Source organism: Dasypus novemcinctus, chromosome 20, assembly GCF_030445035.2.
Source record: "Dasypus novemcinctus isolate mDasNov1 chromosome 20, mDasNov1.1.hap2, whole genome shotgun sequence".
In the NCBI taxonomy this organism is placed as follows: domain Eukaryota; kingdom Metazoa; phylum Chordata; class Mammalia; order Cingulata; family Dasypodidae; genus Dasypus; species Dasypus novemcinctus.
Genome location: NC_080692.1, coordinates 29,213,518 through 29,226,655, shown reverse-complemented (window position 1 = coordinate 29,226,655; position 13,138 = coordinate 29,213,518). Strand labels below are relative to the sequence as shown.

Sequence of the window (13,138 nt, the reverse complement as noted above, 5' to 3'; positions counted from 1 at the left end):
AACCATAAAGAGATAGTGTTAAAATAAACAAATATTGAATAAACAGGTTTTTATCTTATTATAGATTTAAAAATTGAAATTTACATTATTTAATTCTAGGGGGCTGACTTTTAAAATATCATTTAATTTCTTCTACTCAGCCCAGTATAAATTCAATTTGTAGAGAATTACAATGTGATCCATATTTTAAAGACATTTTGAAGCAAAGGAAACCTCCATTACACAAGCAGATATAGACATAGAGAATGCAAACGAGAAGTGGGGAAAGGGGAAGGGATAAAAAGTGACATGCACACATATAAACCCAGACACTAACAAAAACAGGCAAGCAGAGATAAAAGATGGCAGCATAGGTAAAATTCAGAGGGAATGAAAGAGAGAAAATAGGTACACAGAGAGACTGAGGTCAGAGAGCAGTAGAAAGTCAGGCAAGCAGAAGCACAACTAGAGAAAAGAAAAGAGGAAGAGCAGAGACAGATAAGTAAGAGAAAGGTGAACAGGCAGAGCAGAACTAATGAACATACAAAGTGAAGGGAACTGGGCCTAGACAGAAACAGGAAAGCCTATTCAAGAAATCCACTCTCCCCCCATTATTTTTTCAAATTGTATACTTCTGTTGTTATCTCTCTAGTGCTCCCAGTAAAAGAGGGGCAGCCTTCAGTTTTTGTAAAATGGTTAACAATACATATTTCATTTCTATTGCAGATTTTTAAAAAATCATATTTACCATCAGCAAAATTTCCACCATTATTAAGGTTCACATATATCCATGTACAAGGGAGAAAACCTTAATTTTAGGTACTTTTTTTTTTTAAAGTAAAGAATGAAAGCACACTTGTTAGAATTCAGTGAGGCGAGGACCTACAGGCATTCATGATTATTCAGCACAATGAAAAGAAACTCAATAGGTTTGAAAATATTTGAATATAACTCACCAGTTAGAGTCAAAATCCAAGAAATATTGTTCTGTTTCCATTTTTGCCCCCCTTGCTTCACTTGGTATCTCATGCTCTATCTCTTCAACTGTGCAGATCTTAAGTAGCCATCAGTCTGAATAACTCCTTCTTCTGCTGCCACCTATCAGTTTATTTCTCTGCTGCAGCAGAAGAGTATATAGAAAAAGTTCTTGCTTACTATTCAGATTAAACAAAGAATTTCTTTGCTCAACATTTATATTTACATATCTGCACCAACTTCTTAATGTCTCCCCAACCCACCACCCAGTTCAAAACAACAAAAATTCCAATGACAGAAAATCAATATATGATCAATGTTCATGCTAAGCTGGGGGGAAAAAAAGTGGAAAGATTTTAGACACTCAGCAGTTGCCATCTCAAAGAGCCATTTTCACTCCTGTTACAGTTTCCTTCATCACCTATCCCTATAATCTATGAAGAAAGACGTAACTTAAAGTTTTAACTAGGTATTCTACAACTCCTGCAAAATTTGAGGTCAGTATCAACGTACTTGTGAAGATGCAGCAATATGAAAGATTTTTAAAAAGTCATTCTAGAAACTACAAGTGTTAGAGAATGCTTTACCTGCTTGAGTTTTCAATGTTCTGGACTGCTTATTGCCCAATGACTCTGAATACATTAAAACACGAACACATACGCCACCTACATTTAAAATAGGGTAGCATTTGTATGCCCATATACACATTGTGTATATTCCTTTCAAGAATAATAAATTCATTAAGTCCTTTAAAAAGGATTGATACAAATGTACATTTCCTCAAACTGCATATACACATAGAAGAATTGGGGGCAGGGAGAGGGGGAACAAAATGACGAATGTATAATAGCAGTTGCAGGAGAACTGAATTGTACATTAATACCATATAAATGTTTCCTTGTTTGTTAAAATCCTGGGATTTATTTCTATTCTGTTTGTCACTGGGGTCCAAGCTTCAAACATAATTTCTTATTAGCTAAGGAATTAAATAATAAGAATGGCTTGTTTTTGTTCCACCCTCCCACTAACCTTTATCCCAAAATAAAAATAGGTAGTTCTGCCAAATAAAAATAAAATCAGGAAATAAAACAAACACTGACATAAGCAAAAAGGCTTGTCAATGGTGGCACTGCAGTGACATTGTTTCTACTTTCTTTCTCATTCCTTCCCCCAGTCTCAAGCCCCACCCTTTGACCTCTGTATATGGGATGAGCCTGAGCAGGAGAGTTGGTGATGTCAGGACTGCGCCGTTCCCACGGATGCTCCTAGAGGCCTGCTGTGCTTCTGGGAACTGGGGCACAGGGATGTCTGTCTGACTGAAACCTAAAACAACAACAGTTCACCCTACCCCTCATGTTCCATACCCCACAATAGCAGCCATGTATATATGCTATATAAGGCCCATCTAATAAGTTTGACTATTGTGAAATCTGAAAGCAAAATCATTCTTAACAAATTAGTGATATTCAATGGGGGCAGCGGAATGGAGGTTGTCAAACTCTCCATGCCCTATGTAATCACGCAATCTAAACATTCTAATGCTGGTAATTCCTATCAACAAAAGAATGAGGTTCTCTGATACACCACAAATGCAGGAGTGCATTTCAGACTGCCTTGTAAATCTCCTTTCAACAGATAAAATATTTTTGTCTCAAGATGCTTGGAGGAGTGACTGTCCCCATCTTTTAAGAGTGAAATGAAGCACAAAACATGTTAATGACTTGTTGCATGCCTTTCAGCTGTAGAAACAGTGGAAACAAGCCAGAATTCCCAATTCACTAAACTAGTGATTCATTGGACTTTGGCTAAAGACACAGGATAAAATTATGCAGAAGTGTATCTTAAAAGGGTCCTTGTTACTTGTCACTTTCACTAAAATTCCATCTTTTAGAAAGAAAATTATGTCCCACAATGATAACCCATATTTATAGCTAAAACTTTAGGAAGGACAAAAGAGAAAAGGGTAAGTGCACTCAGGAGGCAAAAGAGAGAGGAGTTTATTAGCTCTTAAAATGGACAAATTTTAGTCCTAGTCCTGCCACTAATTTCTTTTTTTTTTTTTTGGCCTTAATTTATCTGCTTAACCATTTTTGAATGTTTAAACCATGATTTTATAATAATCCTAACTGCTCAGATTTATAACTTTGATAGAATCAGCATCTCAAAAATGCCAAAATGTTTAGTTCTGAAATCACATTGTTCCTAAAACAACTGAAATCTATGTCTCATCATTCCCTTTCACTTTTACAATGATGTCACAGAAAGAGAAGTGCTAAGGTAAGCTGAATATTATGGTGAGTTTTTACCATACATATAACCTAAAACCTAATTTTACCTTTTCAAAACTCTAGTTTTCCATACCTGTCAACTCCTAATTGATGTCTTTATACTGTGAGCTCATTGTGTATTCGGAACACCAACCCCTGAAAAAGCTTAAGCCAGAGTAGCAAAATGGAAGAAACAAACAAGCCCAAAATAAAAACAAAGCCAAAAGTCATACTCTGAAATAATTACAGACATATATGCAAGGAATGGAGTTATCTAAATGACTAAACAAAATCCCCAAGGAAAGTCCTGAGTTCATCCCGACCAAATCAAAACTTTACCCCCAAAACTCTTTAATCAAATTATTTGCTAGGTGTATTTATACATAGTTTTTCCCTCAAAGTTACTGTAAACCAGGGTTGCCTTTGAAGTATATAAAGAAAGGAAATAAATTTTTAAAAAGTAAAGTTAGCCTTGGGATGGAAAGGAGAAAGAATCAAATTACCTGCAAGCAGCCTGGGGTTGTGCCTGAATCCAAACCGCTGCATTTACCATTCATTATACAGCTGCATTATTGGGGGAAGGGGAGTTTAGAAGGGCACTGACCCCGAAAGTTCTCAATACTTCTCACTCATCATCAGGAAGGGGGAAGAAGGAAAGTTTTTTCTCTGGGTATTTTTTGTTTGTTTGTTTTTGTTTTTTTGGCTCCTGAAAAGGCTGGCAAAGAACAGTAACAGTGCAAGCAGTTAGAATATTTCTTTAAAAACAAGTTTAAAAATGCAAACATTAAGGAATTTAAAAAGCCAAACTTTCATAAATAGAATTTTCACTAGAGTTAGGCAGCCACCCCAGAATAGCATGGCAAAAGGGCACTGATATAAAATAAATGAAATACCACACAAAAACCCAAAACAAAACTAAAAACATTTCAAATTAAACCTGGAAGACTAGAAGATCCAACAGCAGATTTCTGTCCACTACCGAAACATTCCAAAATCCAAGCTTCAAAGGCGCCTTACGCACTTTAAATGAAATTTTTTGTTTTGTTTTAAGGAAAAAAAGAAAAAAAAAAAAAGGAAAGCAGTGAACCTGGTTATAAATCCTACAATATTTTCATTTAAAAAATCCTAGTACAAAAAAAACCAAAACACAAATTTTAAATGAAATTAAACAAACAAACAAACAAATAAAAACAGTAGCAGCAGAGGTTACCTGTCTGAGCACCTACATTTTCTTAGGAGGGGATCGTGTCTCACCAGCCATATAGCCCATAAACCTTCTCAAAAAGAGTGAGCCAGGAGAAAAATATAACACAAGATTTGATTTCACAATGTCTCTCTAAGCCCCCCAGACCCCAAATTGGGGATTCAATGAAGAGAATTTGGTTTTCCATTTCTGTTCTCCTTGAGAAAAAGAAGAGATGATTTTGATAGTCGATGACTGCTTTCAATGCCTTCGAAACCTTCTCAGTTTGATAGTGCTTGATGTCAGCAAGTCTCTTGTTGGATTTTTTTCTAATGTTCCAAGGAGGTTTCTTATTGATAGCATATATATAGAAAGATTTCAAAGTTCAGTGGAGAAAAAAGCCAGTAGAAATTATCAATTATAGGCATCAAAAAAGAAAAAAAACTATTAAAAATTTTAAATGGAATAGAGTTCATACTTATATGTATATATATATATACATACATATATATAGCCAGTTTTTATCACAGGCGACATAAAAACAATACCAGAATGAATTATTTTTAAATACAATTCACAATTACAATTTTAACAATACACAAAAATTTTTACAAAATTCAGGTTTTGGTATGATGATGATTATACATATTTGATAAATAACATTTTTCTCTCCAAAATGGCGAAAATTATACAAAATTTATTAAACAATTTTGAAAATAAACTTAACTTTCACTTAAGTATCTACTGTTGTTTCGTTGTTTTTTTCCCAAGAATGATTTGTTTTTATTCTTCACCTTAATTTTTGAGGGAATGCAAGAAGATATCCATGTTTTTAAAGTCTAAGATGACCATTACGGTCTTTTTCATTCTAACGTGTGTGTACAATCCATGAGTAGGTAGATAAAAGTTGTTTTACTATAGCGTGACTGGACAAAAGATGGGTAAATGGTCAGTAAATAAAGGTAAAGTAATTTGAGATATTTCTTATAATAAAATTGGTTAATTTGGTAGGGATTAAAAAAGACTAACTACATTTCTTCTAGTCCCTTACCCCACGCCAACACAAACCTTGAGATTTTCATCGAAGAGGTTATTCTACTTTATATCTACATACATGTGATATAACTAAACTATATGTATCATAATATATGTGGTAACCAGATGGTCTCTACACAAACATATGAATGATGATTTAACTAAGCAGTTCTTTCTTTTCCCTTTATTTCTCTATACCAAATAGTATGAACACCCCAGATTATGGTCATTCAGTGAAAGAAGTACCAAGTATTTATTTTTTAATGAGTCAGAGGTACTTATTATGCATATGTGTGAGTTCCCCAATAAACCTGCCCAGGTCAAATTCTTTTAGGTATAATTAGAGTATCCCAAAATAAATAAGAAACTTCTCTTATGTATCTTTTTTCTGAGGTAAAATAAGACACTGCACAGATTTAGAGGTACTATTCTATTCATCAACAATCAACCTTTCACTCAATTTTAATATTATTTAATTCTATGGAAAAAAAAACAAATTTTATTACATTCCTTTTAAAGTGGGGACAACTGTACAAGTAAGCATGATCAAACCTCTGTTAGAGCTGTTTAATACTGATCTTTTATCATTGCCTCGAAGTCTCTCTAGTAATGTCCAAGAAATTAGGTTTAAGGTCCATCTGAAGGAAAAGTAGCACTGGAGAGTAAGAAAGGGCCTGGGTAAAAGCTTCAGGATTGTAGGGAGATGGAACTTGTTGTTTAAAAAATTACGTTGAGCACTGAAGAGTCTCCATTTCTAACACCACTTCCAAATCCATTATTGGGATAGTTTTACCCATGTTTTAAAGGCTCATAGTATACGCAGTTTTAGGAATTTCATAAATTCAGAAAGTAAAAGATTAAAGAGTGTAGAATATTGAAGGCTTAAGAGCAGGGCTATAAAAGACTCAATATTGTTAAGTCAGTCCCCAACAAAAAATGGTCAGCCCGACCCGTCCCAAATCCTATGAGTAAAAGGAAAAGCACTGAAAAAAAGCATGTAACCTTGGGAAAAAAATCATACACTGAACAGTCTAGAACCAAAGAAAAAAACAAACAACATACAAATACACAAAAAGGGTCTAGGAAGCATCTACTCTCTCCTCCATATGTTCTCTGGTGAGTATCTCTAACCCTGTGGAATCCTGATATAAAAACAATGCATCTGTTTTTTCAAACTCAAAAACTGTGTTTCCCATCATGCTCCATTTCTAGGATCTGGCATTTTGATTGGTGTGGACAAAAAGCAAAACACATACACATGCATACGTGCACACATACTGACACACACACACACTCCTCCTAATATGTGAAAAATGCAAATATATAATGCTAACATTAGAAATCATTTCAGCTTTATACTTAAGAACTTATAGGCCCTTGATCTGTCCCTCTCTTCCCTAATATTTTTCTTTGTCCTTATCTTTAAATGTCTAACCACCAACAGAAAAAGTAAAAAAAATGAAAGCCTTTAAATGCACATGTTTCAAGTCAGTGTCTTGTTAACAAAAATGATATCATTTTCTTCACTTTGGCCATTGTTAAAAATGCAGGCATAGAGTAAGGAATGTTAGACTAGCGTGTATTAAAAAAAAAAAAAAAACATTAACAGAGCATATATCTTTCAAAAAAGACTAAAACACTAACAAATACAAGTCAATGCACATATTTTAAACTATTAAAATTTTATCTACATTGGAATAAAGGTTATTTTGTGTACCAGACATTGCAATACTGTTCATTCACCTTTCATCATGCAAAAACATGCCAATTTTGTCATTAGCTTTTATTAGGTCATATTCATCTTGCCCTCCCACCCAAGGGGTAAAAAAGTTCATCCAAGTAAAAGAGCCCCTCAAGATTTTATAAACAACTGTGAACATAGAGCTGCTAGTTAATATGGAGATAGGAAAAGTTTCAGATTTATATTTTTGAAGTTCCTATAATTTAGGCAGCTAATTTCTTACACACTATAAATCTCTGCAACACAATGTGAAACCATGCTACTGTGAAACTTCTAGTGTACTAAAACAAAAGCAAGGGACTATGAAAAAAATTTAAATGTTCCTCTTGGCCTAAGAGCACAGAAATTTTTGAGTAATTTAAAAGGGTAAGTATGAGAGCATGACATTTTTCTATATCCTGCCTCTAGATCTGTAGGATTCAAATTAGATCTGTAGGGTTTGTAAATGAAAGTCAGTAACATTTTAATAGTAGAGGTCTTATCTATCAATTCCCCTTCTCTCCTAACTCAATTTTCTCTCATCTTCCTGAGTATTTTCCATGAACAGCATTGCAAGTTGGTTAAAAGAAAGAAAGAAAGAAAGAAAAAGTTTTACAAGGGTTTTGTTGGTTAATTATTTACCAGTGGAGTCACTCCACCAGGAGTTTGATTTCATTGGCTAGCAGCTGGTTCATGTTGAACAGGCCCCCTGGGAGCTTGGTGAGCAGCTCCCGCTCCGTGCTTTCAGGGTCGCTGTCGACAGAGCTGGAACTTGCGCTCATGTTGTCGACAGCAGTGCTGGCTGGGGGACCCAGCTCCGGCTCACTAGTCTCACTGGCTGTGGACACCACGGAGAGCAGGGACATACGCCGGGTGAGCCGGCCAGAGGGCAGAAGGGAGGCAGCATAGTCTGCTATGATACCAGCTACATCTAGATTACAAGCCTTATCAAAGGCAATGAAACCTACATTTGCATTGGCCTCGCAGACACAGAAGGAGCCGTCATCTTTCATCAATAGGTCAATGCCACACACATCCATTCCCAGGATATTAGACACCTGGATAGCTAGCTGCTTTCCTTGTTCACTCAATGAGCACATCATCCCCACACCACCTGTCAAAAGAGAAACAAGACAGAAGTTACCAAAATGACAAATTTTTTGGAGTAAAACTAAAAGCTGATGTCCAAGACTAAGACTCTAAATCATTAGTTGAAACAAAGGTAAGCGGGGCTCAACCACTGAGTCACATTGGCTTCCCTGAGCTGGTTTTGTCATTTACTTGCTTGTTGTTTGTTTTGTTGTATTTTTAGGAGACACCAGAAACCAAATCCAGGTCCTCCCATACGGGAAACAGGCACTCAACTGCTTGAGCCACATCCACTCCCTGGTGTACAATTTTAACATCTAAGTTTTCATAAGTAGGAATCTTCTCCCTACCCAATCTCTCAGAGAACTGCTGACTTAGCTTGAGGCACTTCTACCCCTTTGACTTTCCCTATATGTATCCTAAATAGTCCTGTGGTAATAATAGCAGAATCTTAGTGCCTCTGGTTCCATGGAAAACTGAACTTTGGAAAATAAAGAGACAAAAAAAAAAACAAGCAGTAAAAATTAAAAAAAAAAAAAAAAAAAGAGAAAACATGTACTTTTCTGTTACTGTTAAAGTGTGCAATGTGTGCACAAGAAAACTTCCTAAATAAGAGAAATTTAATAGTGAATATTTTTACTTCACTAGCTTCCAGAAACCTAGAAAAAGGTAAGAATGACATAACACTCATTAGACATAACCAAGTTGTCCAATTTCATGTATTTTATGAACATAAAGGCAAAAAGCCTGTTTTTGAAAAAAAGGATAAATTTAATTGCTTAAAAATTAGAAATCTCCATGTATCAAAAAACCCACCTTAGGGAAGCAGACTTGGCCCAGTGGTTAGGGCGTCCGTCTACCACATGGGAGATCTGCGGTTAAAACCCGGTGCCTCCCTGACCTGTGTGGAGCTGGCCCATGCGCAGTGCTGATGTGTGCAAGGAGTACTGTCCCATGCACGTGTGTCCCCCGCATGGGGGAGCCCCACACGCAAGGAATACGCCCTGTAAGGAAAGCCACCCAGTGGGTAAGAACGTGCAGCCTGCCCAAGAATGGCACTGCACACATGGAGAGCTGACACAACAAGATGACGCAACACAAAGAAACACAGATTCCCGTGTCACTGACAACAACAGAAGCGGACAAAGAAGAACACACAGCAAATGGACACAGAGAACAGACAACTGGGGGAGGGGAAAGAGAGAGAAATAAATAAATCTTAAAAAAAAAAAAAAAAAAGAACAAGGAAAGATTAAAAAAAAAACCCACCTTAATTAATTTAAAAAAACTAAAAACCATCATTAAGATAATCCAGGGATGTGTACATGGCTCAAGCAGTTGGGCACCCACGTGCCACATGGGTTTGGTTCCCAGTGTCTCCTAAAGAAGACAAGCGAGACTGCAAGCTGATACAATGGGCTGGCACAACAAGCAGATGCAACAAGATGATGCAATGAGATGACAGAAGGAAGAAAAAACACAACGAGAGACACAATATGCAGGAATGGAGGTGGCTCAGCAATTGTGTGCCTCCTTTCCACATGGGAGGTCCTGGATTCATTTACCCATGCCTCCTTAAAGAGACAAGCAGACACAGAAAGCATACAATGAACAGACACAGAGAGGAGAGAAGAAGGGCAAACAACGAAGGGGGAAAAATAAGTAAAATAAAATAAACCTTAAAAAAAAAAATCCAACTTGGGGAGTGGATGTGACTCAAGTGATTGAGCACCTGCTTCCCACATGGGAAGTCCTGGGTTTGATCCCCAGTGCCTCCTAGGAACAAAAACAAATAGGTAGAGAGGTGAAGCAGTCAGCTCAGGGGAGCTGATGTGGCTTGGTGGTTGAGCACCTGCTTCCCATATAGGAGGTCCTGGTTTCAATCCCTGGTCCCAGTACCTCAATCAATCAATCAATCAATCAATCAATGGATAAATAAATAAATGGATGGATAAATAATCCAACTTAACAATTTTTTCTTTTGGTGTTGCATTTAAGAAGTCATTGTCAGGAAGCAGATTTGCAACTGATAGAGCATCCATCTACCACAATGGAGGCCCAGGGTTCAAACCTAGGGCCTCCTGATCCGTGTGGTGAGCTGGCCTATAAGCAGTGCTGATGCTGCAAGGAGTGTCCTACCACGCAAGGGTGTCCCTCACTGTAGGGGAGCCCCAAGTGCAAGGAGTGCACCCTGCAAGAAGAGCCACTCCACACACAAAAAAAGTGCAGCCTGCCCAGGAGTGGCGCTGCACACACGGAAAGCTGACGCAGCAAGATGATGCAACAAAAAGAGGCACAGATTCTCAGTGCCACTGACAAGAATGAAAGTGGACACAGAAGAAAACACAGCAAATGGACAGAGAGAGCAGAACACAGCGGGTGGGGAAGGGGAAAGAAATAATAATTTTTTAAAAAGTCATTGTCAAACCCAAGGTCCCTCAGATGTCTCCTAGAAGTTTTATAATTCTACACTTTACATTTAAGTCTATGATCCATTTTGAATTAATTTTTGTGAAAGGTGTAAGGTCAGTCCCTAGAAGTCATTTGTTTGCATGCAGACATCTAGTTGTTCCAGCTCCACTTGTTGAAAAGACTATCCTTTCTCCATTGAATTATCTTTGCTCTTTGTCAAAGACCAGTTGACCAAATATGAGTGGGTCTATTTCTGGGTTCTCCACTCTGTTCCACTGATCTGTCTCTTCTTCCACCAATACCACATTACATTGTCTTGAAGCCAGATAGTGTCAGTCCTTAAATTTGTTCCTCCTCAATACTGCACTGGTTGTTCAGGGTATTCTGCTTTTCCATATAAATGTCAGAATCAATTGGTTTGTCGATATCCACAAAATACCTTGCTGAGATTTTGACTGGAATTGTATTGAATCTAGAGATCAAATTGGGAAGAACTGACTTCTTAATGATATTGGCTCTACCTAAACATGAACATGGAAGGTCTCTCCATTTATTCAGAACCTCTTTGATTTCTTTCACCAGAGTTCTGTAATTTTCTTTATATAGATTTTGCATATATCTTATTAGGTATAAATCTAAGGACTTCTCTCTCTTTTATGGTGGCACTAATGCAAATGGTGTTATGATTTTTTAATTTCAAATTCCAATTTCTCACTGATACACAGGAAAGCAACTTCGTTTTGTATATTAATCTTACAACCTCCAACTTTGCTATAATCACTTATTAGTTCCAGAAGGTTGTGGGGTTTTTTTGCTGATTCTTTGGGGTTTCCACACAATTATATTAACTATTAACAAACACATTTTACGCTTCCTTCCCAAGTTATATAACTTTTCTTTCCTTTTCCTGTCTTATTACATTACTCAGAAATTCTAGTAACATGTCAAATAGGATTAGGAAGAGGAAACATTCTAGCCTGATTACCAATTTTAAGGGCAAGCATCTAGTTTCTGACCATCAAGTATGTTAGCTGTAGGTTTTTTGTAGATAACGCGCTTTATCCAGTTAAAGAAGTTCCTTTCCCACTATGCTGAGAGTTTTTACCATGAATGGGCATTAGATTTTCACAAATGCTTTTTCTACACCCACTTGTATGATATAATTTTTCTTCTTTAGCCTGTTGATGTGATGAATTACACTAATTTTCAAATATTGACCCAGCTTTGCATACCTGGAATAAATCCCCCCTAGATCTGTTGTATAAATTCTTTACATACCTTGCTGGTTCTGAGTTGCTAATACTTTGTTGAGGATTGTTACATCTATGTATTCGGGAGCTATCAGTTTGAATTTTTTCCTTATAATGATTTTTGTCTGATTTTGGTATTAGGATAACATTGATCTCAAAGAATGAGTTAGGAGGAGTCCTCTCTTTTTTAATCTTCTGAAAGATACTGTAGAAAATTGGAATCATTTTTTCCCTAAATATTTCGCAGAATTCCCCAATGAAACCAGAGAGGCCTGGTCCTTCTGTTTTGGAAGGTCATTATTATTGATTCATCTACTTTGATAGAGGCCTGTTAAGATGATCTATTTCTCTTTGTATGAGATTTGATAGATGGTATCTTTCAAATTTGCCCATTTTATCTAAGCTAACAAATTTGTGGGTTTATTCCATTATAATCTTCAGGATCAGTAATGAGTACCCTCTTTCATTTCTGTTATTAGTTTTTCATGTCTTCTCCCTTTTTCTCTCTTGGTCAGTCTCACTAGGGCTTTATCCATTTTATTAATGTTTTCAAAGAACCGGATTTTGCTTTTGTGGATTTTCTCTTCTGTTTTCCTGTTTTCAATTTCACTGAATTCTGCTTTAATTTTTAATATTTCTATTCTTCTGTTTTTCTTTGGATTTCCTCTTCTTACTCTTAATAAATGAAGAGGGAGGAATATGGAAGGAAATAAAACTGTTCTAATCTTCTCATTGGATATAAGAGAGAACAAAGGACAAAAGAGAAAAGTAACAGTATTTCAAAGGCTTAATATTATGATGGGAAGTAGAGAAGAAAGGGTATGAGGGAAAATTATTTTTTATCTTCTCAAAGAATTTATGCCTAATTATGAGCAGAGGAGAAGAGAAGGTAACAACAGAATGCAAAACCATAGTTAAGCTTTCAAATTAAATTGGTTAGGGGGCAGTGGTGGAAGTGAAATAACAACCTTAAAAACTATAAAAAACTAGAAAACCATGTGATGTAGTGGATGATGGTCTGTTAACAGTACAAATATGAGCATGTTCTATGATAAATGTACAATACTAATACATGGTGCTAATAACAGGGGGGATTACAGAAAAAACACACCAAACGTAAACTTTGAACGATAGTTAGCAGTAATTTTTCATTTTTTTAGCAGTAGTATTTTGATGATGTTCTTTCATAATTTGTAACAAATGTTCCACAACAATGCAAGGTATTGGT

General features: G+C 36.3%; 1 protein-coding gene across 15 annotated transcripts in view; it reads right to left on the bottom strand.

The window, feature by feature from the left end:
* Positions 1–935: 935 nt before the first annotated feature.
* RIMKLB (ribosomal modification protein rimK like family member B) overlaps positions 936–13,138 on the bottom strand; it is an 81,328-nt gene continuing 69,125 nt past the window's right edge. For 9 of the 15 annotated variants that reach the window (XM_023587896.3, XM_058282738.2, XM_058282737.1 and 6 more), the window contains one exon: positions 5,855–8,273. In XM_023587896.3, coding sequence (XP_023443664.1) covers positions 7,810–8,273 — 464 coding nt within the window. In that variant the 3' untranslated portion in view covers positions 5,855–7,809. Of the gene's footprint in view, positions 1,097–1,541; positions 1,620–2,166; positions 2,278–3,724; positions 3,937–5,854; positions 8,274–13,138 lie in introns of those variants that run through there. The other 6 variants (XR_009182082.2, XR_009182081.2, XR_009182080.2 and 3 more) reach the window with 3 other exon arrangements.